The following is a 26153-nucleotide window of genomic DNA, read 5'->3' on the forward strand; positions in this document are numbered from 1 at the left end:
TGAGGCAGGGCGGGGGAAGCCGGGGAGGGGGCCGGGGGGGCACCATGGGGCTCACGCACTTACCCCGTGGCGGCTACCGTGGTGGATGTCGGCTCTGGTTGGAGAATCTCCTCGCCGGCCCTCCTTGGAGAAGGGATGTCTCCGAAAACATCCATGGTGTCCACGGGCAGGGAGGAGCCCTGGGAGCCGGAGAAGCCGGTGGCCAGGGAGGCGAAGGTGGCGGTAGGTCGGTAGCTGGGGCTGCCCCCCTGGCTGCTCGGCGCGGGGGATCCCGTCGACGGCGTGGACTTGCGGGAGAAGCTGACCGCCGCGGGGGGCTGCAGGGTGATCTCCGACACCTCCGCCTGCTGGATGATGCCCGGCCGGGGCCGGGCACGGGCGGTCAGCTCCGGGGAGCTGTTGCGGGAGCTGAGGGGGCTTTGGGTCAGAGGAGAAAGCCTCGAAGGTTGTAGCACCACCTGATGTAAACTGGGCTCAGCCCTCCTGACCTGCCGAGGGCTGGGCCGAGGTCGGGGTTGGGGCTCGTACCACCTGGTGTCCAGGCTGAATGTGCTTGTGCCGCTGGGGCCGACGGGCTCGGACGGTTCGTGGTAAGGCAACACGGGTATGCCCATACCTTGGCTGGTATGTCTTAGCTGCCCTTGACATCCCATGGGTTGCATAGGTTTGTCCTGCCACTTGGTGGTGGTGGGCACAGAGGGTTGGCCCCTGCCGGGTGACTTGCCGGTCCAGCTCTTTGGTGCCTCCAGGGGCAATATGCCCGGGTAGGACGCGGGGACCACCTGGAGGGAGGTGGGGGGTGGCCCTCGAGGAAGGCAGCCGGTGGGCTGGGTGCCCTCGGCCGCCTCGCAGGGCTGGAGCTGGTGGGGGAACGGCGCGGGGGCCAGCTCCAGGCTGCCGAAGGGGAACTCGGCCCTGCCCCAGGGCTCGGGGGACCGGCCCCCCGTGGGGGTCTGGGCCAGGGGCAGCGTGCTGTTGGAGGCGTTCTCCCCGTTCTCCTCGGGGATGGTGGGGTGTCCAAAGGGCCCCTCGGGGGGCAGCGGTGGGGAGGACATGACTGAGCTCAGCGGGCTGACTTCTGGCATGTAGAAGGGCGGTGGGTCCACCTCCCCGGGGCTGCTGCTGCTGAGGTAACCGTAAAACTGGTGGTGGAAAGCCCGGGGGGCCGGCGGGCGGGCCTGGCCGGTGGCCTGCAGGGCGCCGGGACCCTCCAGCGCCCGGTGGAACCGGGGGCTGTATGCTGGTGGCTGAAGGTAGGACTCCTGGCTGGAGGAGAGAGGGGTGAGCTGGGCTTTCAGGGCGGTGACGGAGGTGGGGACGACGGGGTCGTCATTCTCCTCGTCCGACTGCCTGAACTCGGGGTACATGTCCGTCTCCTCCACGAAGGGGAAGCCCTCGATCCGCCGCGTCTTCAGGGAGGGCTCCATCTCCGCCGGGTCCATGACGAAGCGGCCATCCGGCCCGCGGCTGATGAGCTCGATGGGGGTGGTGGCCTCAGCTTCGGCCTCCGCCTTGGAGACGCTGTACTTCTTGCTGCTGATGGCTCGCTTGGTCTTCTTGTAAAGGGAGAGTTCCTTCTCCTTGGTGGGGCTCAGCATCCGCTTGGCCTGCGGGCCCTGGTCGTCAGAGGACTCCGAGGGCGGACGGAGCGTGCGGATGCTCTCAGGACTCACCTTGCCGGAAGACAACCTAGACCACAGGGGAGAAAAACCGAGAGAGGGGACAGTCACCCAGGGGAGGAAAGGAAATCTCGCCCAGAAGAACCACCGGCCGGATCCGGAAAACAAAGCACTACCAGCTCTCAAAAGAAGAACCACCGGGAGAAATTTGCGGAGGCGAACCAGGACAGCAGAGCCTTGCCCAGCCGCGGCACAGGCCAGAGGACCAGCAGCAGCGCACATCGTCCCCACTCCTCGGAAGCGGAGCTTGGCACACTTGGCATCCCCCCCGGGGCAGGCAGCTCACGCCAACACCTTGGAACAAGCTCCACCAACGCCTCACAACAAGCTCCGCAGCCCCAGCAGGACAAAAGACAGATCCAGAGCTCACTTCCAACTCCTTCAAAAGGTTTCCTACGTTCACCTGAGCTATCCAGACCCAGGAAAGCCCCCGAGAGGAGGGATGTCAGGCAAACGTCCCCTCCTGCAGAACTCAACATCTCACTTGGAGACACTGACAGATCCATTCCAGACCAACTTTTTCCCCCATTCTCAACACTCAAGGCTGACAGCCTCAAAAGGCAGACAGCATCGAAAAGTTCACTCATCCCTATCCAGAAAGCTTCGGACAGACAGCACCGAAAAGGAAAAAGTAGCAGATCCAACAGAGACAGCGCAGGCATGGTTATCTCAGTGCAATGGACGAACCGAAAAAAAAGCAAAGATTAAAGATCCACCAGCACTGGGACATTTTACAACAGTCGAGGAGCCAAAGCACGAGGCATCCGCATGTCAGACCCTCACACTCACATCGGGAAGGTGCCCCGCTGTAGCAGCTACACATGGTTTTGATGGGCTCTGCAAGGAGCTGCGGCTACTCCAGCACCACGAGCCACTACCTTTGGGCACATGTGGAAAGAGGCTCCAGCGGGGCACTCTCCGTGGGGAAAGAAAAGATACAGGTGTAAGATTCTCTGAATTTCCCCAAGAAAAGAGCCAGTGAACGACTCAAAAACTACACCGAGCTTGCACACAGGACTCCACAGGCAGCAGGCTAGCCCTTCTCCTAAGGAGCCCCTTCAAGCTGGGGGTGTAATTGAGTTCCAACAGTCAACTCCAGCTTTGGTCAACGTTCACAGATCCAGCGGGGTCATCTCTTAGCTTACGGTCTGCTGTGTTTTTTCCCTGCTGCTTTCTGCTCCAAAGCCCATTGGCCTCTTGTGAACTGTTGTGTTCCCTCAGGTTCAGGGAACGCCCCAAACAACTCATCAGAAGCAACCAAACAAGGTCAGACTTTTCCATTTGAGTCTTGCAACAACTGTAAGGAAGGTGGCACCTTGAAGACCCACAGCTTGGTGCTGCATCTAAGACAGATACTTACGGGGACTCCAAACTCTTCCTGCAGTGGGTTATCGAGAGAGGAGGGTCTGGAAGAGAATAAAAAGGGGAAAGAAGAGAAAACGCTAAGGAGGCGCAACACGACAGAGACAAGACAAACAACATCAAGACCACAAAAGACACTCAACAAGAAGCCAAGGTTTCATTGCTCCAGTGCTTTAATGGTTGCTGACAACAAACAGCTCCCGTCACAGGGTCCTGCCCATCCTGCTGCCGCAGCCTCGCAGGCTGGAGGAGAAGGAGCCGATTCCCCTGCCCTCTCCGGCTCCCCGGCCGCCCTTCTCCCTACCGGCCGCTCCGGCACGGCGGCCGCAGTCCCAGCTTTCAGTGAGCAGAGCGGCAGGGTCTCCTTTGCGGGGCTCTTCTCTAGCCTAGGGCAGCCGTCGGGCACTGCCCGCCGCGGGCTGGGCGGAAAGCAGCTGGAGAGCCCAGCTCCGGGGGGACCTCGAGGAGACAAGCGGTCCCCCCCACCTCTGGCCCAGAGGACACCCCAGCCCTAAGCCCCCAGCTCTAGGAGTTATCACCACGCCAGAGCGCTCCCTCGGAAATCCCAGGCTAGTTTCTCTGTCGCCTCGTCACCCACCCTGCCTCTCCCGCTCCCGACCACGGGCGCTTTCAGGCACAGCCGAGGGATGAAGTCAGGGCTTCACCTGAGGACGCGCACGGACGGAAGAAGAGACAGACAGGGAAGAAGGTTACCACCACAACACAACCAGGGGAGAGAAACGAGGAGGAAGCGGGAGGGAGGAAGGAAGCACACGGGGGATGGGCTCACCTTTCTTGCGCTTGAGCTTGCGTTTGCGTTGCTTGTTGACGAAGCAGGCGGCGAGTGTGCTGAAGAGGATGGCGGCAGCCAGGAAGCAGATGGTGGCAACGATGCCAGCCAGCACTGGGCGGGCTAGACCCTCGTCCGTCAGGTCAGGCTGAGGGAATACATCTGGGGAGGGGGGGAAAAGCCCAACAATTAGGTGTTATGAATATACTCCTGCCTGCTGCCACCCCCAGGGACCTACGACAGTGTGCAGGCCACTGGTACTAGGAACAATAATCGCTAAGTAAAGGGTCTGCCTTCAGCCCAGCCCACCTAGGGAGAGCAGTCAGCGCAGCTGCAGGCCACTGCCAAGGGATTTAGCGACCTCACACCACATAAACCTTTTGGCCTTCGCTGCTGGACACCCAGGGAAGAAGCTCCCAAGCCACAGGAATACACATTTATGTCTACGTGCACACAACTGCACCAAACCTGCAGTTATCTCCTGGCCAAACAACCCCCTGCAGCAGCACAAGGTATTTTGCCCTGTTTGTCCACGCTTCCTTCCAGCTTCGCAATGAAAAGTGGGCTCCAGACCCTCACAACACCTAACCACGAGCCCATCTGAACCACCAGCAGAATTCTGCTACGGCCATTTGCAGATGCCAACCCTGCCCACCGCAGGGCTCCTGCCCTGCATCCGCACGCGGCGTCAGCACCCATTCACCTGCCGGGATCCCCAGCCTTCAGCCTGCGAGGGCACAGCTGCCCGGGGTAGGGGCACGTGCCCTGTGGGTGCTGCCAAACCCCATCAGAAAAATGGTGCGAGACGAGCAAGGGCGGGCAGGCAGGCAGGCAGGCAAGCAGGCAGGCAGGCAGGCAAGCAGGCAGGCAGGCAGGCAGGCAGGCAGGCAGGCAGGCAGGCAGGCAGGCAGGCAGGCAGGCAGGCAGGCAGGCAAGCAGGCAGGCAAGCAGGCAGGCAAGCAGGCAGGCAAGCAGGCAGGCAAGCAGGCAGGCAAGCAGGCAGGCAAGCAGGCAGGCAGGCAGGCAGGCAGGCAGGCAGGCAGGCAGGCAGGCAGGCAGGCAGGCAGGCAGGCAGGCAGGCAGGCAGGCAGGCAGGCAGGCAAGCAGGCAAGCAGGCAGGCAAGCAGGCAGGCAAGCAGGCAGGCAAGCAGGCAGGCAAGCAGGCAGGCAAGCAGGCAGGCAAGCAGGCAGGCAAGCAGGCAGGCAGGCAGGCAGGCAGGCAGGCAGGCAGGCAGGCAGGCAGGCAAGCAGGCAGGCAGGCAAGCAGGCAGGCAGGCAAGCAGGCAGGCAAGCAGGCAGGCAAGCAGGCAGGCAAGCAGGCAGGCAAGCAGGCAGGCAAGCAGGCAGGCAAGCAGGCAGGCAGGCAGGCAGGCAGGCAGGCAGGCAGGCAGGCAGGCAGGCAGGCAGGCAGGCAGGCAGGCAGGCAGGCAGGCAGGCAGGCAAGCAGGCAGGCAGGCAGGCAGGCAGGCAGGCAGGCAAGCAGGCAGGCAAGCAGGCAGGCAGGCAGGCAGGCAAGCAGGCAGGCAAGCAGGCAGGCAGGCAAGCAGGCAGGCAGGCAGGCAGGCAAGCAGGCAGGCAGGCAAGCAGGCAAGCAGGCAAGCAGGCAAGCAGGCAAGCAGGCAAGCAGGCAGGCAGGCAAGCAGGCAGGCAGGCAAGCAGGCAAGCAGGCAGGCAGGCAAGCAGGCAGGCAGGCAGGCAGGCAAGCAGGCAGGCAGGCAGGCAGGCAGGCAGGCAGGCAGGCAAGCAGGCAAGCAGGCAAGCAGGCAAGCTCTCAGCACCGTGCTGGCACCACGTGGGGGCAGAGAGAGACCGCTGCATTCCTGCGCACAGCAGCGCTGGGTGGCTCCTCAGCTCTTCCACGAGAGCATCAACGCGAGCATCAACGCAAGGTTCCCCGCATCCCCATCTCCTCCTGCCACCCTCGCCTTCCCCATCGCAATCACCTCCCCTCCCCTGTCCCTTCCCCAAGGAGCATCCCTCCAAGCACCCAGGGTGCAGGGTACTGCAGCGTGTTGCAGTCTCCTGTTGCAAAGCTTTTTTTTTTTCCCTCTGCACTGCAGTGCTACGTTTCCCTCTCTGCACCTTTCATTCCCATTTCCAGGCTGCGCAGTGCCTGGTCCGAGCTTTGCTCTCCGGGCACCCTGCAGAGCCAAGATCCGCTGCCACTCTGCACCAGCAGACGCCCGACAAAACTGCGCTCGGCAGGAAGGACTAAATAGGGTGGTTTGTCCTCGCCGGCTCCGAGTGCTGCTGGTCTGTTTGCATCGGGAGGCGGCACAGGGTTAGCAACGTGCCCAGGACACTGATCACAACTGCGCACCCATCAGCCCAGACCACAATCCGAGCGTTTCGGGCAAAAGCACAAAACCAGCCACCACTGCCATAAGCAAGCACTGATGCATGACTCCAGCACCAGCTCAAGCACCTGCAGAAGCAGAGATGCTCCCACAGCTGGGAGTGGAAGGAGCCACCCCTTACCTGTACTGGACACGCCAGCAACATTGCTGGGTTCGCTGATGAGATCCTGCATGACTGCCAGGACCCGGAACTCATACCAGGTGTCCTGAAACACCAAGCACACCAGTCAGAACCCTCACTGCAGCCCAGCATCCTGAAGACCCCAGCACAGGGACTGAGCCACCCCAAAAGCTTCCCCAGAGCTGCAGCAGATGCTGCAACACCAGAGGTATGGCATGGGCAGGCCCTGCTTACCTGGGACAAGTCCTTGGCAAAAAACTCGCTCTCAGTCCCCAGGATGCCATCGTCCAAGATCTCCCACCTCTCCGCGACGCGGAACTCCATGATGTAGCGGTCGATGGGGAAGCTGTGGTTAGCGGGAGGAAGCCACGACAAGAGGACGCCTTGCTGTGTCCGGTTGGCTGTTAGGCACCTCGGTGGGGTAACCAACACCAGAGGCTCTGGAGTTGTTACAGGGAATGCTGGAGACAAAGCAGATGGGACAGGGACACCTTTGAGACGCAGCAGGGGGGAGCGCAGAGGACGCTCTCCCCACGTGTGCCCCATCAGCGGCAGATGGACCACCGCAGCAACGGCGGATCCCACCTTCCAGGAGTTTAGAGGACATCTCGGGCACGTGCTTTCTTATCTCAGAGATATGAAAGTGGCCTTCCAAAAAGCAGGGGACTAACGATGGCGTGGCACCAGGAAAAGGGGCACAGCATTACAAAACCTCCTGCTTCCTCCCACCTCCGCCTGAGACAGCTCCCAGGCAGGCACCAGCGCAAGGCCCTTTGTGATAGCTCCCACTCGGAGCTGCACGCAACTGATTTTGTGCTCTATTAATACCTCCTGACCCCAGCTGAACTTAAGGAAGATCTGAAAGGTGACTGGTACAGTACAGCTCTCCCACGCTGCCTCTGAGGACAAGCTTTCAGGAGCTTCATGCATCCAGCAAAGTCTACGCACTTCATCCAGGACCCTCCACAAACTACCTCCAGAAACTACTGCTGCTGATCACCATCCCTGTCCCCAGCAGACAGGGCACACGGACCAAGGCAAAGGGCCATCCTCTCCCCAGACCTCCTGAATCCCTTCCCACTCCTCCTCTCGTGCCCGTGGAGGACCCACCTAGAGTGTTCACAGTGACCACCTCACTGAAGGAGCTGGTACCCAGCTTGTTTTGAGCCAAGACACTGAACTGGTATGCAGTCTCCGGTTCCAAGGTATCCACCAGTAGCCAACTGGAACCAGCTGGCACAGGGAGAGACAGCCAGTCGTGGGGGCCAAACTGGGCTCTCTTCATCCTGCCAAGAGAGAAGGGAGCGCCCTCAGGGAAGGTGCTTTTGACAGGGAGGACAAAGAGGCAGCATTAACTTCTCAAGTGAAAATGGAGCTTTCCTGAGCAATGGTTTGGTTTGAGAGCAGCGATGTGTATGGACGTGGGGCAGCCACTCGCCACCCAAGAGCTGACTCGGGGACGGCGCGCACGAGGACTGCCAGGCACGGGGCAACATCCCGTTGTGCCGCACCAGCATCCCGCGGCTCGTACCGACACTGCCACCAGCCCTCTCCCTCCGCCGTGCACCACCGGCACCGTCCGAGCAGGGTCAGGGACGAAAGCAGTGCCAACAGCCCCACTCTGAGGTTATCTCCAACAAATTTCCACAGGCAAAAGTGGAAGCCGGTGCGTTTTTACTCTAGTGAGTGCTGAAAAGGGGATGGCTGGAGCAGGAGATGGCCCCGTTCCCATTCATACCTCGACAGCTCCCGAGCCAGAGCCAAGTTTTCCCTCAGCCGTAGCCCTGTGCATGCAATCCCACAAGAGACATTTAACTAAATCACTATTTTTGCCATATTTGCAGAAGTCAGGGGCCGACAGCACAGCCCAGGGCAGAACTCGGAGTTTGGCAGCACAGCAGAGGCACTGGCAGGGAGCACAGGACAAGCCTCCTTGCGGGGGTCTAACCCACCAACCCAGGGCAAAAAAAACCACTCCCAGTGCCATCCCAGCGTGATCCCAGCACACGCGAGCGTGCAGCCACCTCCACCGGCCATAACCCCACCCGGAAGCAAGAGCCCCACACCCCGAAGTAGCATCACCACGCTGCAATGATACTGCAAGTATCTGCGCTCGTGTTAGAGAGATGCTCTCGGGAGTCCCAGCCCTTGGCTGCAGGTTTCAGCAGTGTCCGCAGAGGATTTGGGAAGGATTACTGCAGACGGTCTGTTCTGCATAGGTAAGTGGGCATATCTATAGCCACCGGCATCCAGCCAGGTAAATCCACCGAGTAGGAAGTAAAAGATGGAGCGAAGACAAATAATGCCGCTGTAAAGGGAGCAAAATGTGAGGCAGGAGAAGCAGCAGCAAGCTATGGAACGGAGCGAGTTGGTGGAGAGCCATGTGCGTGCAGCGTGCCTCCACCAAACGAGCGGCTGAGGGCAGGAAAGCCAGTGTCGCCCAGCTCTGGCTGGGACTACAGCTCCCAGGATCCCCCGCCGATGCAGCGGAGGCATGGAGGGGAGCAGCTCATTGCCCCTGAGCAGGTTTCCCTGCAGCATTTAACACCACCGCCTTTGCATCCCTTCTCCCCAGTGCTGCAGCGGGCAGGCACGCACGGTAAGGGGCTGAGGGTGGGGAGAGCAGAGGGGAAATGCAACCCTAAATCGCTGCCGGAGACGGGAGACCATGTAGGCAGGCAGGATGCTGTGGTGGCCCTGGCCATCCCTGGGGAGTGGGGTTTGCATTTCCAGCATCAACAACCACGGAAGCGGGAGGAGAGCGTGATCTCCACAGGAGGTGAAGCCATGTTTTGCTTCAGCATCCCATAGCCACAGCAGGGAGGAAAACACACAGCTGGCCAGCTCTCCGGGTGGTACTAGGTGACCCAGCATCGTCCCAGGGAGCAGCACAGCCAACAATCAGGGCAAGACGGGTCTCTCCCTATGCCAGGTCCCCACAGCACCCTGCAAATTCCCTGCGGCAAGCGTGGTGCAATTCCCGTGCTGGCTGCTCTCCCCAGTGCGGGCTCTGGAAGAGCCTCGAGGAGGCAGGAACCTGGCAGCAGGTTGCAGAGCAAGAGCTGCAGCAGCTGCCACCTCTCTCCAAGGTGAGCCACATCCCCGGAGAGGTTTAACCACTCCCTCCCAAGGATGAGGATGCTTTCATCAGAGCAAGGTCTGCACCGCTCCGCACTCCCTCCATCCCTCCTCCTTTCCATCTCTCAGCACAGCAGAAATCATTACAGGCAGCATCTACCCTATCTCCATTCTATCAGCAGTCCCCATCAGGGCAAAGCGAGGCAAGGAAGGAAAGGGAGAGCAAGAAGAAAGGCTGAAGAACACCAGCCCAGGTCTGGGAAGGGGAGGCAGTATCCCCTCCACTTTTCCAAGGGCTCTTCAGAAGACAAAGCAAGTGCAGAGCACAGAGCAAACCCCAACCTCGCTGCAGTGACGTTTCACCCTCCCGTGCCCGGGGAAAGCCAGCAGGGCCCAGCCCAGCCCCGTGATGGGAGGGCAGGATGCACCCACTGGCTTTGGGTACCGGGTAGCATGGGCTGGCAGAGGAGCGACGATGGGAACAGCCTCACGAGGCTCAGACCCAGCCAGCATCTCACAGTGGCTGGCTGAGAACTCAGCTGGGATTTAACCTCCTCCAGGGAGCCACAGAGCAAGGAGAGATCATTTCTGCTTAGTCACAGCTCTTCCAGGACGCACTCTACAAAGGTTGCATTTTCCAGCCTCTCCCTGGCTGTTAAGCTCCATAAACAGTTTATCTTGAAATTAGATGCCAGAGGCAAAGTTACATGAATGCAAAGTATCTCCCTTGTACCATAAGCAGCATAAAACCTGCCGGGGCAGACAGAGGTACTGGCTAGCAAGGAAGGGAGAGGAGACACAGGAACTACGCGATCCCACCACCACCCACCTCTCCAAAGCACCAAAGAGGAGCTCAGCCCTGTGACGCCCAGGGACACAGAGCCGGGCACGCCACCCTCCCCCCCCCCTCCTCCCCCCCCCCAGCTGCTCGAAGCTCGGATCGGCTAGGAAGGAAAAGAAGCAGAGAGCAAAGCATGCCGGGATGACTCACAGAGGGCCGTACCAAACTGAGAAAGTCTGCTCGTATCCACCGTCGTAGCCGGGCTCCCAGGAGACGTTGGCTGAGGTCATGGCGACCACAACGTGCACGCTGGTCGGAGCGTGAGGGCTCGTGCCTGCAGGGAGAGAGGGGACGGGTTAAAGGAGAGCAAGACCACATGGCTGGCCAGCACAAGCAAGGGGGCTGGAAGGGGGCTGCTCCCAGCCAGGAGTCACGGGGACCAGCCAAAGGCCACTGGGAATTTCTGCTGGGAACAGCTGTGCCCACGGGGGGCCAGAACAACAGCGCAGAAAAAGGCAGCTCCACCTGTAAATAATACTTAAAGCAGACATTGCTCTTGACGCGAAGCAACCCCACCTCCTGCCTCGCCTGGGGGACTTCGACCCAGACCCCCACCACCAGCCGTCCCCCAGGACCCGTCCCCTGCCCGTACCTACGACGGTAAGGTGGGTGCTGGCAGTAATGCTTGCGACAACGTTGGTGGCGACGCACTCCCACTCGCCGTGGTCGTCCTTGCCGAGGGAGCGGATCTGCAAGGTGCCGCCGGGCAGCGTGTTGTGCTTGCTCCTGCTGGGCTTCCCTACCTTGGGCAAGGAACGGGGGGAGCCGGGCAAAGAGAGAAAAAAACACGACTCAGAAGCAGTTTGCGGGGCAGGGCGAGGCGGCAGTGGGGTCACTAAGCTACCTGCGCGGGCCAGGGGACACCGCCGGCCACCGGCAAGGGGTCTGGTCTCTCCGGTCGCGGCAAGGCAGCCGGTTCCCCCATTTTCGAGAGGACCTGGCAGGGCAACGCGAGAGGCATGCGTCAGGGAGGCTGGCGCTCAGCACTCACACCCAAGCGGCAAACCCCACGGCACTCGCACGGACACCGAGCCCTGCTCAACCTCCAGCATCCAAAGCTGAAACCGCTGCAGAGGAAGGTGCTCACCGGCCGTCCCCAGCACCCTCCCAGGCACTGCCTGCCCCAGGAGATGCCCAAACTGCCCCTCAGCCAGAGGCAGAGGAAAGGCAGGACCCTCCACGTCAGTGGTTTGGGCAGCAAGGGCCCCACAGGGATGCGGGAGGATGGCGTGTGTGGAGGTGTCCGGGAGCTCTCAAGCCGAGTGGAAAGATGGATCTTGTAACAACTCATGTCTACACCCATCGGCCAAAGTTGCGCAAATCCCACGTTGTCCCAAGTCCTCTCCAGCTGTTCTTCACACAGGGGTCTCCGGTGATCAACACCGGGACCCACCGTTCGATGTCATGCAGGACGAGCAGAGGAGCGGACAGGCACAGAGGGTTAACCGTGCCAAGCCCAAGTCTTCAGGAGTCCTTCAAGAGACTGGTCAGCACTGGTGGGCCAACGAGGAGCGAGGGACCTTGCTTCTGCCACTGGGAAACTGAGCCCAGCCCAAGCCATCCCTGACTAGTCAGGGTGGGGATAAGCCCAGAGTCACGACATGACGAGGATCGCCAGAAGGCACAAGAGGAGTTGAAAAGAAACCTGAATAAGAATGGTGAAGGGTGGGGGAAGAAAAATAAGATGGAGAAAAAGACTAAACAGCCAACAGGTTTTAGGTAGGTCACCTGCAATCTAGGCGAGTCATGGTCCTCCCCGTGCTGGTAAAAGGAACTCAAAGAGATCCAGCACCTCACACCACAAAGACTGAGGACGGTGCCCACTGGGCAGCACAGGGACCCTGCTCACCCTCAGGAGCCCTAAGAAGGGGATGGGGGGCGCGGGGAGAAGATCCTGACGGGGGGACAAAAAGCCCAGGAGGTCCCCTGCGCAGTGGCTTTCCTATGGGAGCAGTGAAGGTGGGAAGCCAAGGGAAGGCTGCAGGAAGACTGGAAAGCCCTTACTGCTCCCAGGCTGTGCCACCACGCCGGGTCCTACCCCGCTCTACAGAGGGACAGCCTGAAGTCACCATGTCCAGTCCAGCATCATTAAAACAGCTTCTTCCCAGGGTCTTCAAAGCCACGGGGCAGCAAAGCAGCTGCTGACTAGTCCAGCCCCTCGCTGAAACACAGCCAGGAGACCCCCCGACACACTCTGGTGGCACGTCCATTCCCACCGCGGGAGGTCCGCGGCACCAGAATGGCATCGCCGGGGCTGCCGTGTCCTGCCGGTGACCACCTCGCAGGCAGGCAAGGAGGGAGGGTGTCCTGTGGGCAGCGCTGGCAAGGAAGAGGTGGGGGGGCCAGGGCAGGGGCAGCGCTCAGCTTTGCGGATGCTGCCGTGACGGTTTCACGGGATTAAAGTAGTCAGTGGCCACAAGCCGGGTTTCCCCCACCCACCTGCGGGACAGGACGGCAGTGGCTCAGCCCAAAGCGAAGCAGCTGTACCTGCAGTTTGTTCTTACCGGGACAGAGTGTGGCTTCTCTGTCTGCAATATTCACCAAAAGCCAAAGGCACTGCAGATTTGTCTGGCAGGCCGGGTACCTTTCTCCAGGCGATGATGGGAAAGGGGTCTCCGGCAGCAGCGCAAGGAATCAACAGCTCCCTCCCTGCCTCCTGTCTGTACTCCCAGCCTGGTAGCACCGTGAAATAGGGGGGGTCCTGCAGCCAAGGGAAAAGGCAAGGAGCGTCAACCCGTGCCAAGTCTCCCCGCGCGCAAGCGGCAGCCCCACCACCAAAAGCAGCCCCTCTCCAAAACAAATCACCGGTCGGGGTAAGGTTGAGGCATGGCAAGGAAAGCCGTGGCGGAAAGCGTGCACTAAGGAGGCTCTACAGCACACCAGACCACACCATACAGCCAGAGGGAAGTGTTCTCCAAAGAGCCACTACACTAGAGCATCTTACTTCAGTTTTAAGGAGGTGAACAGGAAAAAAACCCACCCACGTGACACCAGACATCAACCTGATTTCATTGACTCCGCAGCCGCCTTAGCAGATACGTGTGTCTACGATATACAAAGCGTTATCATGTAAACCTCAGCCAGACACCATGAATCACCGCCGCTCACAAGCACAGGACTTTTTGTTCCGGGAAGGGAGAGGCAGCAGCTCCCACCACAGCCACACTGGGAACTGCACTGGGAGCCCAGCGTGCCTTGGGCTCCGCACACTGCAAGAGCACACGAAGCATCTCTAGAGCTCACATCATCCATTTATTAAAACCCTCTGTGAACCCAAGCCCAGGTCAGCAGGGCTAAGCCTTTCGACGGCAAAAACGCCATCCCAGGGACATGATTCCTCAGACTGCCCTGGTCCAGCGCTACCATAGCCTTATACTCATCATACACTGGCTGCGGGCCCAGCCTGTGCCAAAACCCGTGCCGCTGCTCCGGCAGGATCCTTCCACCTGTGCCGGGCAGGGTGCACTCGGGGTTTGCCTGTCCTGGTGGGAAGCACACCGCTGACCACAGCCCAGATGCACCTTCACACTCAACCTCTGCGAGTCGCCTTCAAGGATGCTCACGAGGGCCCGCGTTCACTTTGCTCAGCACAAGTAAGAGATGAGGCTCAGAGCAAAAGGTGACAGGTCCTTACTAAGGTCAGTAACGTTGGTGGGAAACTGGACAACTCTGGGGGCACGGAGCCCTTCCTGAGCTCTTTGCATAGAGAAGCGCTCAGAAAAGCAAAGTAAAACCTGAATTTCTGCACAGAGTTAACCACCAAATAAGCAGCACGGGGAAAAAGAAGAAAAAAAAAAACCCATCACTTCATCCACCCCTGCAGCGCTGCGCTGAACAGGCAGGCAGGGTGAGCGACATGCACGCTGCAAAATCCGTGTTCAAAAAAGCCCATCTACAGCGCGAGATACCTCTGCAAAGCGCACAAGCACTCACACCGCCTGGCCTGGGACTCCAGCACCCCGCACAGCCCCAGGAGCTCCTCCTGGCACCAGAGGACACTACTCACTGCAAACATGCCGGCTGCAGAGCAAGGATTTTAGCAGGCAAGTTACCTTCAGTACCAGTCGGGCAGGGGGAGACTGGCCCATCGTACCCAGGGCGTTATAAGGCACACAGGTGTAAGTGCCGAGAGCATCTTCAGTTGCCTCCTCTATCCGGATCGACCCGTCTTCCAGCAGGTTCCAGCCAGAATACTGCGGCAGCGAGAACGAGAGAGCTGACTTATCCTACACCCACCACGGCTTATTATTTCCCCTTCAGCCCAGCCCCCCACCTACGCCCAGGGCGGCTGTCACATCCCCGGGAGGATGCCCAAGTCGATTCCCATCCAAGCCACCTCCTCAACTGCAGGGAGAGGAAACATGGGCAAGACCAGCCCTCCCGGGAAGGGTTACCCTACCCTGCACGCACCCGGCGACGTCCAGGTTTATCTGGCTGCTGCTCTCCTCCCTGCACGCTGCCAGCCTTCCTCAAGTAGCCCAAAATATTTAACATCAGATTCTATCACACTCCCAGTAAAACTCACCCTGGTGGCACCAGGAGACAACCTCACCCAAGGGGCTGAGGGCACCAAGGGCCAGGAACCCCCAGCAGCAACAAGTTTTAGTTCCATTTAAACCTTGGATCGTTAATATTTAAGCAAAAAAAAATTCCAAATACTGAGCGTTTGCTTTAAATATTTAATGGCTAAATCCTTGCTCAGACTATCAAACCGTGATTACAGGAAGACTTGTTAGAAGACCCTTTTAACCATCAGGTGCCATTGGAAAAAAAACCACCAGGTCCATCAGGAGGTGACTTTAGGGGGAAGCAGGCATTAGGTCTGAGAGATGCAGACAGCGTGTCTACACGCACCCTGGGCTCCGCGCAAGAACCCGAAGCGACTGTCCACAGCTGATAAGGAAAAGCATCCTCCCGCCCATGGGACTTGGCCACTGACGGGCAGGCTGGACCTGCAGGCTGCCCGGTGATGCTCACTGGTGTTTGCAGAGGATGTGAGGGTCCAAACCCCCTCCGTGCCCCCACACAACCCTCTCCAGGGGCTTCGTTACCTTCTCGATTCGCAGGGGACGTCCGTCTTTGTTCCACTTGACCAGCGTGACTGGGGGCTCTGCCTCGACCGGGCAGCGGATGTATCCGTGTATCCCGATGGGAACGTAGATGACGGGGGGCATGTTCACCACGCGGGCAGGATCTGGGAGAGCAGCAGCAGCGCATTAGCACGGGGACAGAGCCTACCTCTCCCCCCCCACCTGGCTTCAGAGGACCAACATTGCTTTTCTAACGAATTCCAAACCCAGCCCCCACCCTGGCTCCCGCAGGCTGTTATCTCCAGGCTTGCTACACACAAATCCGCTGTAATACCTGGCATTTCTGGGAGGCTTTACTCGTGCCCAGGGTGTTCCTACCTGGGGCTCATTAGGAGTTGCATTTAAGAAGAAACATCAAATACAGCTGCTCCCACATCCATACTGACCTGCACCCTGCTGAAGCCCAAGCTGCTCCACCACGCTCAGCCTGCAGGACACGTGCAAGGCGCCTGCCCTGGTGGCTTTTGCACACCAGCAACGAAAACTACTTTGACTCCTCAGCTTTAAAACCCACTGAATGCAGCAACTGAGATGGGAGAATGGATCCGTGGCCGAGCTGCTGCGAACCCTTTACCTCCTGTCTGTTTGTATTCGTAGCCTCATCGAGGCTGGGTCGCGTTGAGCATCAGCCACCTCCACCCTTTCCAACAGGATGCAAAAAGCTTAAAATATGTACCTAACCCCCCCCCCTGCGCTGCACCACCCACGCAGAGAGGCGTCTCGCAATCCTCCAGTCTAGAATGTGTCATTAACAGTGCTTCTAAGAGCTTTTTAATTAAGTGCGAGTGGGTTGGAGAGAATCTAGACTTTCTTTAATAAGCAGCTTTTTAAAAAAAAGTTACTTTTAATAAGAAGAGCGAGTATTTCTACAATCTCGTCTAGACGCCGGCAGCGCGAGGTTATGGGAAAATCCTGACAGGGCTTACGCTGCATTAAGGGATGAAGGCAATTTTTTTGGGGTGCAGCATCCCTGCACTGCTGATGCAAAAGCGCAAAGCCGGGCATAAAGGTAAGGTGTTTGGGAGGAAGGGATGGAGGATGCAGAGGTGCCCTCTCCTTATTGCTTTCTGGGAGCAAAAGCAACCAAGTTTGGGAGCTCGGCTCCCTCCCCGCTGAAACGCATAAGCTCAGCCACTCCCCAAAACCGTGCGCCCCCGGCAATGGCACCGTAACCCAGATTGCCAAGTGCCGCATATGGAGCGGGCTTTGCCCCCCTCTGCTTAACTCCACCTCTTAGGAAATGTAATCAAGGGCTCTGGCAACGCCAGAGAGGGTAATGGGATCGAGCCTTTCACTACTAGGTCACTGGCTGGGGGCCAGCCCGGCTCACTAATGACCCAGAGCCACGTTCCCGTTCGCCAGCTGCTTCGGTGGGTGGGCAGCCTCCCCCCTCCCCAGGTGTCAGTTTTGAGAAGGTTTGCTCCAGAGGAACAGGGTTTGGCAGCACAAAAGGCCAAGCACATCTCCTTGCGCTGAAGCCTTGTGGGGCCAGCTGAACAGCAGATTGTCCAAACACGGGTTTTTCCTGCCGTTAGAGCTATTTTTAACAGCTATCAGCCTTGACAAGTGGTCCTGGATTAGCGGCAGGGCAGATGTAACGGCCTGAGGCTGCAGCTTTCCCAAGCCAGGCACATCCAAGCCCTGCATCACGCCTCTGCCTGGGCACAGCCACACCGTCCCCCTGCCCTTTCATCCAGCCCCAACAGGGAAGCGATCGGACCCACCAGCCCTTCCCATCGGGGCTCCCCGCCGCCCCGGGACTTCCCACTTCCCAGCACCGGCTCTACAGGCAGCAGCTCTAAGGCAGCCTTCAAAACCCAAGTTGCGAGCCCACTCTCTTCAAGCCTCTTTCATTATAAAATAAAACCACCGCAGTCTTTTACAGCGGAGCAATATTGCAATTGCGAGCAGCAGCAATTGAGGCCATTACTGTCGAATGCCACACTACCCATTACCGCCTGGGGAGCCCAAGAGAACAAGCGTGGGAAGCGACACTCCTGCTACAGCCCCTTCTCCTCCGCTTGTTTAGATCAGTTACCGCCTGAAAAATTGACACGCAAAGCTACCCAGCTCACAGAAAAACCGTGCTGCGGGAACAAGCCCTCACAATAAATACCAAAAAACACAAGCAGGTAGTAGAGATGGAGAGCCCCGATCTGGTGTTTCCCTGCCCAACGCGACACAGCTGATGAGGACAGCGTGTCGGCAGCAGGGCTGGGAAGATGTCCACTTAGTCAAAACCCACTTGGACCCAAGGTGGATGCTGGTCCTGCTGGAGCGGTGCTGCCCAGGATGCTCAGGCTGTTTTGCTTTCTTGCTGCCTGTACCCTACAGGCACACGTAGGATGCTCTCAGCCCTTTGCTGAGGATGACCACATGCTCACCCAACGGCTGCTGTCCCATCAACCCGAGCCTCCCAGTATTCTAAGGGGAGCACGGAGCCTCTGGGGCTACCTCAGAGCCAGGTATCATCAATCCCAGCCCCATCCCTCAGGATCGGGCCCCACTGCCCACACTCACACTGCACTGTCAGGTAGGCAGAGGCAGATGGCGAGCGGCCCAGGCTGTTGCTGGGGATGCAGGTGTATTTTCCAGCATCTTCTGGCTTGACACGGAAAATGATCAGCGTCCCGTCAATCAGGATTCGCACCCTCAACTTCAGGTCGCTGTGGGAGAAGAGGGGATGAGGATGGCGGGGAGACGGGGGGCAATGCCCACCCTGCTGGGAGCAGGAGGAAGAGGAGGACATGCTGCCTCGTCAGCTGCAAACTCACTTCTTGAAGTAGACGTTCTCCTCCTCCCAGTACCACAGGTAGGTGAGGTTCCCGGGGTATGCCTCAGCTTGGCAGGTGAAGAGCGCATCCTGGGAGATGTTGACCGTGATGTTCTCCGGAGGGGAAACAATAAAGGGAGGTCCTGGAGGGAGGAGAGGAAAGCGTCACCCCCACCGACCAGTGCAGCTGTCCCCACAAAGGTCGCTCAGGTTCAGCTCCATCACAGCATCGTTGGCTGGGAGCTGCTGGTGGGCTCCAGGGCAGAGCTGCCCCCAGTCCCCCGGGACCACAGGGCACAGGGGCTGACCTCGAGGAGCACGGTGGGCCCCATTCTTCCCAACCCCCTCCCCTGATCTCCGCAGCTTTGGAGAGGGGGCCCCGCACCCGCATCGCACAGCTCTGCTGCTCCCAGGGCACGTGATCTCATGCCTCCCTTCATCCCGAGCACTTTTCCAGGATCGCATCACCCGCGGGAAAAATCCAGGGGGAAAAGCAGCAAACTGCCGGGAGCCGGCAGCGAGCATCCGCAGCTCGCCACAGCGGCAAAAGCAGAGCAGAGGACACCTCGTGTTCCTCTCTCCACCGGTAGCTGTTGACCTAATTAAAGATTTATTTAATAAAAGAGGGAGCAAGGAGCGGGAGGCCTGCCACGCATCACTGCGATCTGACAAGGCACTTTGTGACAGCCTCAATCTTTTGCCCGCTTCCTGAAAAAAAAAAAAAGCTGCCGTCGGGGCCTGGCTGTTCATCTGCACGGCCGCTTCACCACGGTGCCCCAATTAAGTGGATTCCTCTGGCATGGGATGTGGAGCCACGGCCACGGGGCAGCCGGCACGATGCTGAGCCCTCAAGGCTTGCGGGTCACTGTGGGGGTGGCACTGTGGGGAGCCCTGCGCTCCGCGGAGTCACCCCCTCGGAGTCCCCTCGGGATGCCAGTGGCCAAGGAGGAGCCGGGCTGGAAGAGCTCACCTTGAACGAGCAGGCGCGTGGTGTGCACAGCCTCCCCCTGGATGCTGTACGCCCGGCAGGTGTAGGCACCCCTGTCCTCCCGGCTGACGGAGAGCACCGTAAGGCTCCCGTCGCTCACCTGGGGATGACAAGGGAAGACCCTGGAGCGTGGGCAGGGACCCCCAGGAGGGCTGCGCCCTAGCTCCAGCTCAGCATCCTCCCTCCCTCCCTGCTTCCCACAACGGATTGCTGCCAGAGCTTTTAGGGCCAGATGAGAAACGGGTTTCCCCGCTCTGCAAGACTTCAGATATTAATAAACCAACACACGCGTTGCTGCTTGACGCCAAGGGGAAGGGAAAAAAAAAAAAATAAAATAAATAAATAACCCTCGCAATGTATTCATCTCCCGCAGAAGTGACTGGCAGGCAGCAGACTCCAAACTGCTCCTACCAAGCACCCCGGCATCATCAGTGTTTCACAAGGATCAGGATGCCTCGCCAGAGCATCCCCTGCTCCCAAGGGACCAGCTTCACTGCTGGGGTAGGGTACGAGGGAAGGGGAGAGCCCAGCTCCGCCACCGCCCTCCCTGCAGGGCCACCACAAAGCTGCCGGAGCGGCTCGGGGATGCAGCAGAGGAAGGATGGGCAAGGGAGAGTCACCCTCGGGGTAGCAGCACCCCCACACACAGGGAGCCCTGCTCCCAGCCAGGCTTTCCCCCCCACCTCATTCTGCTTCATCCTTCTATTTCAATTAGTAACAAATGATTCCTAATTACTCTCATTAGTGCCTGCGCCGATTCCAATGCCTGATTTACCAATTACAGCTCAGGGGGGAATCTCTGCCCAGGAGCCTCTGGGATACAAAGAGGGTCCTGGAGGCTGGGGGAGGGGAGGGGTGGGAAATCCTCCCTACCTAAACCCCCACCCCCTGCATCCGTCCCTGCCCGGGGACACCGCATCCCCCGGTTCCAGCCCCCACCCCATCTCCAGGAGCCAGCACAGCAGCTGGCCCCCAGGACAAGAGTCCCCAGGGAGCAGCTCGGGTGCGGGAACAGGGCTGCCCTGAACGCCCGGGGGGGTCGGTACCCCGCGCCCAAGGGTGGGCAGCGTTAGAAGCTGCTGCTCAGAAGAGATGCGGTGGGGAACGGGCATCTCAGCGAGAAGTGCTGAGAAAGCACGCCCGGCTCCAGGCACGGCAGAGCTGCCGCCGCCGTGGTCCCATCAGTACCATCGCCGCCGGCCGGGTGACCGGGAGCCCCCGGGCAGCCTCTGCCAGCCCCCACCACCCACCCACCTACCTGGTACTTGCCATTGGCACCCAAAAGGTCTCCCTCTTTCAGCCAGGTGACGATGGGCTTGGGGTTCCCGAACGCCATGCAGGTCAAGGTGACGCTGCTGCCCTCCTTCGCCTCTACGTACTGCGGCGGCGTCTCCGTGAAGGTGGGGGGAGCTGCGGGACAGGGGACACCACTGTGACCCCCCGTTTCACCCCTGGCCACTGTGTGTGTGTGGGGGGGGGCTGCCCTACAAACAGGGGACACACTGCACATCCCCACGGTGGGGCTGGGATCACCCCAAAGGCGCAGGGGGATGAGAGGGGAGATGGTGGGTGTCCCTGGGGATACCCACCAAAGGCAGCCCCTCCCTGCCACATCACACCCTGGTCCTGTCCCCTCTGCCCCCCAAAGCTCCAGGGCACGGCACCACATCCCCCATCCCCCCCCCCCCCCCCCCCCGCACATTAACTTGCTATTGTCAAAACATGGGAAAACACCGCAGTGCAGATCGAAAGGCTCCTTCCTGATTAAAGAGGCTGGCAGGATTACAGCCCGCCCCTAATTACCAGCAGTTGTTAAAGCCCACTTTAGAGGAAGACAGGTTGGCAATTTAATCTGCTCGGGGAAAAAAAAAATAAATATATTTTGTTGCTCCCCGAATTATTTCTATTTTCCCCTAAGAAAAATGAAGCGTTGTAATGCACCGGGGGAAAGCCACAGCCTTCCCCCTGAAAGCAGTTCCTCATGGTGGGAGGATTATGGTTATTATTTTGTTATTAAGCCCCTGCATGCCCCGTGCTGCATAAACCCCCAAAAGCGCCCCATTTTGCAAAGAGGGTTGAGCCCAGGTAGGGACCGGGCACCTGGGGCACTGACAGCCACTTCCAGCCCCTTGGGCTGGCATTTTGCAGGATCTGGGCACGTGGTGGAGGCGAAGCAGGCACCATCCTCCTCCTCTCGCTTCCCCCTTGCCCTCCTCCCCAAGCCCTTCGAGCTCATTAGCAGCCAGGAGGAAGGCAGGCAGGTAGGGACAGGGCTGCTGTGCTGCACGGCCCCGCTTGCAAAGCTCCCGCTCGCTAATTGGGCTCAATTAGGTGGCTCTGCTCCACGCGCAGCCCAGCCTTCCCCCCCGAAAGGTTAAATTAATTGCTCAAGGTCAGGCAAGACCAGCAAGGAGCTGCCGGTGCCCACATCTCCTCTCCAGCCACCCCACTGCAGCAGGAGAGGCACAGCCCTGCTGCTGGGCTAAAAATAAAGACCTCTCCTGATGTGGAGAATGACAATTTGCTAATTAGTTTAATATGCAGCCTTAATAAAATGAAGAAGTAATTTGAGTAAATCTCAATTTCTGGAAGACAAAGATTTGATTTTCTGATCTGTTTGTTAAGAGGAGATGCGTTCCCAACCCCGTTTCTTGATGTCTCTCCTTTAAACAAGCTCCCCGTAATTAAAACTGCAGAATCCCTAAGAAAAGTTTGTCCCTTTCCAAGTCACGCCCCAGCTGGAGCACAGTCAGCCTGGATGGCTTCGGGCTTGCTTGTCTGCGAGGCGCAGATAGCATCGAGGTCCTGCGCCCACCAGAAATCAAAAGGGAAACCCGTTTCAGCACAGCAGGTGACCCCCCGGCGATGCCACAGCCCCCCGCCCGCCCTGCCCAGCTCACCGTTGACCGTGAGATGGACCCAGCTGCCGTTGTGGAAGGTGTCGTACTGCTGGTCCAGCATGAGCACTTTGCACTCGTACCAGCCCTGGTCCTCAGAGCGGACCTGCTCAATGCGCAGGGAGGCTTTGTCGTGCAGGCTGGCCCGGCCTGGGGGGAGAGCACAGCCGTCAGCACCGTGGCCCCCCAGTGCTGCACCGGCCCCCCCAGTGCATCGCTGCGAGGGATGCTCCAGCCCGCTGCGGGTACCAAGCAGCTGCAGCAGCGCTGGGACGGGACAGTCTCCCATTTTTCCCAGATTTGGGTCCGGTGCGGCCGGTTGTAGCCAGCCAGCCATGCGCTTGCCCGTCTCAGGAGGGCAGAGCAAGCTGCCGCAGCCAGGCAAGGTGCCTCGAGCGGTGTCTGCCCACAGCGACACCGGCCTTCTGCTCCCAGCCAGGGGCTGGCGGCGGTACAGCCGGCAAGCAAGCGTGCCCCAAAGCTTTTCCTGGCCTGGGAGCCTCCCAAAAAGCAGAATGGCCCTGAGCTGACCCTGTGCACAGCCCAGGAAACTGGACCAGCATCAAAGCATCCCCAATCTCTGCCCCAGCACAGTGGCCACCAGGATCTGGCATCTCTCATTCATGAGCTGAGTTTAGCAAGGCTCAGCCCAGGCTCGGCTGCTGCCATCCTCCCCGCCACAGCACTCCTCAGGGGAAGAATCTGGGCAGAGGAAGCCCCGCAGACCCTGGAAGCAGGGCAAGACCCAGGGAAGGTCCCCACGACAGGGAATGGCATATTGAAATGGGTCTGATCCACCACACCAACCTCCTCAGGGCTGGTCCCCAGCTCAGAGACCTCACCAGAGGTCACTGGCCACATGGGACAGGTGGCATGCTGGCCACCAGCCACACGGGCTCTGCAGCTCCAACCTGCCACCTCTACCCAGCACGTGGCCCTGGCTCCATCCCCACCATCCCTCCAGAAGCTCACAGCTGCTCCAGAGCGCAGCAGCGGCAGCAGCCACCGCCGCCACACGCATCACCCTGGGTTTCTCTGCCTCGCTTGCTCCCGTCCCACGCAGCCCAGCTGGCTTCCTAGCACTGCTGCTTAATTAAAACCAACTGGTTGGAAAGCGAGCAACGAGAGGCAAAGCCTGCGTGGTTTCCGACGGAGGAGCGGATGGAGCAGAACCATGCATCCCAGGCTGTGCCAGCAGCTGGGACCCGGCATGCACCCCCCCTCATACACCCGCACCCCCCAGACTCACCGGCATACTCTGGGTCGACATGGGGAGGGTAAAACCCAAACTTGATGAAGATGGGGATGGGGACGCCAAACTTGAACCACTCCACGACATAGGGAGGGGGCTGCCCTGTGAGCGGGTGGATCACGTCGCATCCCAGGATCACGCTCTCGCCAGCGCGAGCGGTCACAAACTCGGGCTCCTCCCTCGAGCCGAGGGCACCTGCAAGGGGGCGAAGGAAGAAACCGTGGCTGATCCCGCCACCGGACCCCGGTGTTAGTCGGAGGACCAGGACCCCTGGGAGACCCACAGCAGAGGCGATGCCTGCCCCCACCAAGGACAGCCCCAGGGTCTCCCCTGCCCCAAAACCAAGGGGAAATCCTCAAGCCCCTCCACTCAGCTCCAGGGCCACCCCAAGACTCAGGACAGCGGCCACCAGCCCCCACTGCTTGGGGATGGCCGCTGCCCTCCACACCAGGACAAGGGTGGTGCCCAGAGCCCTTGTAGGGGTCTTGGAGACCCCCTGCTCTCAGTGCAGCATGCCCAGTGTGGCTCCCCACCTAGCAGTGCCATCAGGGCTGCCCGGCATCCCTGGCACAGGGAGAAGGCTGCTTTTACAGCCCTGCTTGTGCCCCCACAGTCTCTGGCGAGCACGACCACCAGCCCGCAGCTCTGGTGTGCCAGCCTGGGGTCTGGCTTTCCCACAGGAGCCGTCCCACCCAAGGGCAGCCCATCCTCATCCTCAGGCATCCCTGAGAGCCCCAGGCCTGAAACCCGGCTGCGACCTGTGCATCAAGTCTGGCACCCTGCTCCTCCCGCCCGGCCCTGGCTGGGGTGATTAAACAGGGCTTTGGTCTCAGACGAAGGCGCTGCTCCACCCTGGCTGCGCCTCCCTGCTCAGCTGCAGCCTGGCGTCATCCTGCTCTCGCCATCAGCAGCAAAGCTGCATCCTCAGCACAGCTTTCAGAAAGGGAGAGGGAAACCCAGGGTGGGGGGAAGTCCCCAAAAACGCAGGCGCAGGCTTCAGCCTCACATCTCCCATCCCATCAAAAAGCCCCTCTTTTCCTGGCACACGCAGCCACCGCCTGCTCCGGGGGGATGCTGGGAGAGGGATGCTCGGGGAGGGATGCTGGGAGAGGGATGCTCGGGGAAGCACGTTCCCACTCCTCCGCGCTGCTCTTCGGGGCCGCCGGTGATTGGCGGCGGGTGACATCACCGCTTCCCCGCCGCGAGCCCAGCATCACCGGCTATTTTTGGCTCCGGCACAAGTGTGTACCGGCAAGAGGCCCGCGCTGTGACACCCCAACGGGCTCGCCAGCCCAGTGACCCCATAGGAAAGGGCCAGCAGCCCTGGCCGTAGCCAAACCCCCCTCCCCTGACACTGTAGAGAAGCACAGCCAGATGACCAGCCAGGCATCCTCGGGCTCCACACGGCCAGAGAGGCAGGCACGGGGCTGGCTGGTGGCTGCTTGACGGGGAGGGCTGGAGGGCTGCCTGGGGGCAAGGGGGAAGGGCGATGCTGGGGTGCAAAGCTGCGAACCATCTGCAAGGAGCAGACGCTGCATTGCACGCCCGCTGCTGGCACCCGGCCCCGCTATGGGGGTCCTGCATGGCCACGTACCTGCCTGGACCCCATCCAGGCAGGGGGAATTGCTGCACACACACGTGCCATCTGCACACACGTGCAATGTGCATGCACACACACCCCCAGCTCCTACCCCCCCACTTTGCACCGCCCTGACAACACACTTGCACCTCTCCATCCCTCGTTATCACTGCATCGCCAATGAGCTCAGGCGTTCGCACCCTGTCAGCAGGGATGGTGTGTCACCCCTCCCCTGCCACCCCGGCAAAAAACCGCGAGGACCTGTCCCAACCCTGCTGTGCTCATCCAGTGGGGCTGTGCTGCGGGGCTGGGAACCCCCCTCCCTGCCCACAGCCCTCCTGCGCCGATCAGGGACAGCAGCTGTCACGTGCTGCTCAAGAGCATCCAAGGACGCGCGCTTCCCCACCCGCCTTGCCCGAGCGAGTGTGTCCCCAGCACCTCACCGCCTTCAAAGGATGTTCTTGCTTCCCACCAGCAGCAGAGGATGGAGGGGGCAGCACCCAGCCCCTCCCCGAGCCCCCTGCCTGCCCCAGCCCACCAGCTCCTGGGGTACTAAGGCGGGTCTTGGTTTTCAGCTCCTCAATGCCAAACGGAGCCTGGGATGCTGACGCTTGCCCAGCTGGAGAAGCACACCCAGATGTCCCAGGGACGGGTGCTGGGGAGTCACACTCGCAGACCTACACCCCGCCTGGCTCCCCAGCAAACCAGTGGGTGACGTCCCCAGGGTGGTGACGAGCCAGCCACTCTGCCGGACCCACGCCTGGCCAGGGCTGCCCGGGTGTAGGAAAATAGGTCAGCCCCGGCAGCTCGCAGCGCCGGTGTCTGATCGCAAGGCCGGTGGGGAATTGTACGCATGGCTGAGCATCACCTCCCCACGCGCATGGCCGACTGGCAGCCACGGCGGCTAACCGGCCCCCGGCTCTCCCCAGCTGCCACCCACGCTGCCACCGGCCCCCATGCCCTCCTGTCCTGGCTTCCACAGGCGGCAGGAAAGCAGTGGGGAGATGTTTTGGAGACCCCACCTTCGCTCTCCCCAACTTCCCAGCCCCAACCAGGTTTTCCTTCCCAGTCCTGGCCGCTGAAGGCATGCAAGCAATGGAGACCGCAGCTCTCCATTTAAAGAAGCATTTCTCACCCCCACATTTGTGGGGAAACGCTTGAAAACAACCCGCAGACGCCAGAAGAAACAGAGCACAAACAGACAGGGTATTTTTAAACCCACTTGATTTTCCCAGCCAAGTTCAGAGGGGTTTCAAGGCTTAACCTGCAGGTTGGAAATAGGGTCAACATCAGCGATGCGAACCCCAAATCCCCCTTGGTGCGGGAGCTTGCACAAAGCTGGGGGA

At 60.1% G+C, this 26153-nt stretch overlaps 1 protein-coding gene across 20 annotated transcripts in view; it reads right to left on the bottom strand.

Moving 5' to 3' along the window:
* Nucleotides 1-26153, bottom strand: part of IGSF9B (immunoglobulin superfamily member 9B) — a 69784-nt gene that overhangs the window by 37913 nt on the left and 5718 nt on the right. For 15 of the 20 annotated variants that reach the window (XR_013924006.1, XR_013924007.1, XR_013924008.1 and 12 more), the window contains exons 2-19: nucleotides 23226-23423; nucleotides 21980-22126; nucleotides 20338-20489; nucleotides 19062-19179; nucleotides 18093-18234; nucleotides 17839-17984; nucleotides 15280-15422; nucleotides 14281-14421; nucleotides 12813-12929; nucleotides 11073-11165; nucleotides 10821-10971; nucleotides 10379-10502; nucleotides 7420-7595; nucleotides 6544-6770; nucleotides 6310-6394; nucleotides 3832-3993; nucleotides 3040-3085; nucleotides 64-1689 (exon numbers count right to left, since the gene is read on the bottom strand). Coding sequence is in view for 12 of the 20 variants with exons in the window: in XM_080366524.1 (XP_080222650.1) it covers nucleotides 64-1689; nucleotides 3040-3085; nucleotides 3832-3993; nucleotides 6310-6394; nucleotides 6544-6770; nucleotides 7420-7595; nucleotides 10379-10502; nucleotides 10821-10971; nucleotides 11073-11165; nucleotides 12813-12929; nucleotides 14281-14421; nucleotides 15280-15422; nucleotides 17839-17984; nucleotides 18093-18234; nucleotides 19062-19179; nucleotides 20338-20489; nucleotides 21980-22126; nucleotides 23226-23423 (3994 nt within the window). In the remaining 8 variants the exon portion in view is untranslated. Of the gene's footprint in view, nucleotides 1-63; nucleotides 1690-3039; nucleotides 3086-3831; nucleotides 3994-6309; nucleotides 6395-6543; nucleotides 6771-7419; nucleotides 7596-10378; nucleotides 10503-10820; nucleotides 10972-11072; nucleotides 11166-12812; nucleotides 12930-14280; nucleotides 14422-15279; nucleotides 15423-17838; nucleotides 17985-18092; nucleotides 18235-18476; nucleotides 18939-19061; nucleotides 19180-20337; nucleotides 20490-21979; nucleotides 22127-23225; nucleotides 23424-26153 lie in introns of those variants that run through there. The other 5 variants (XM_080366529.1, XM_080366528.1, XM_080366526.1 and 2 more) reach the window with 4 other exon arrangements.

This window comes from Falco punctatus (assembly GCF_963210335.1).
Source record: "Falco punctatus genome assembly, chromosome: 16".
Taxonomy (NCBI): domain Eukaryota; kingdom Metazoa; phylum Chordata; class Aves; order Falconiformes; family Falconidae; genus Falco; species Falco punctatus.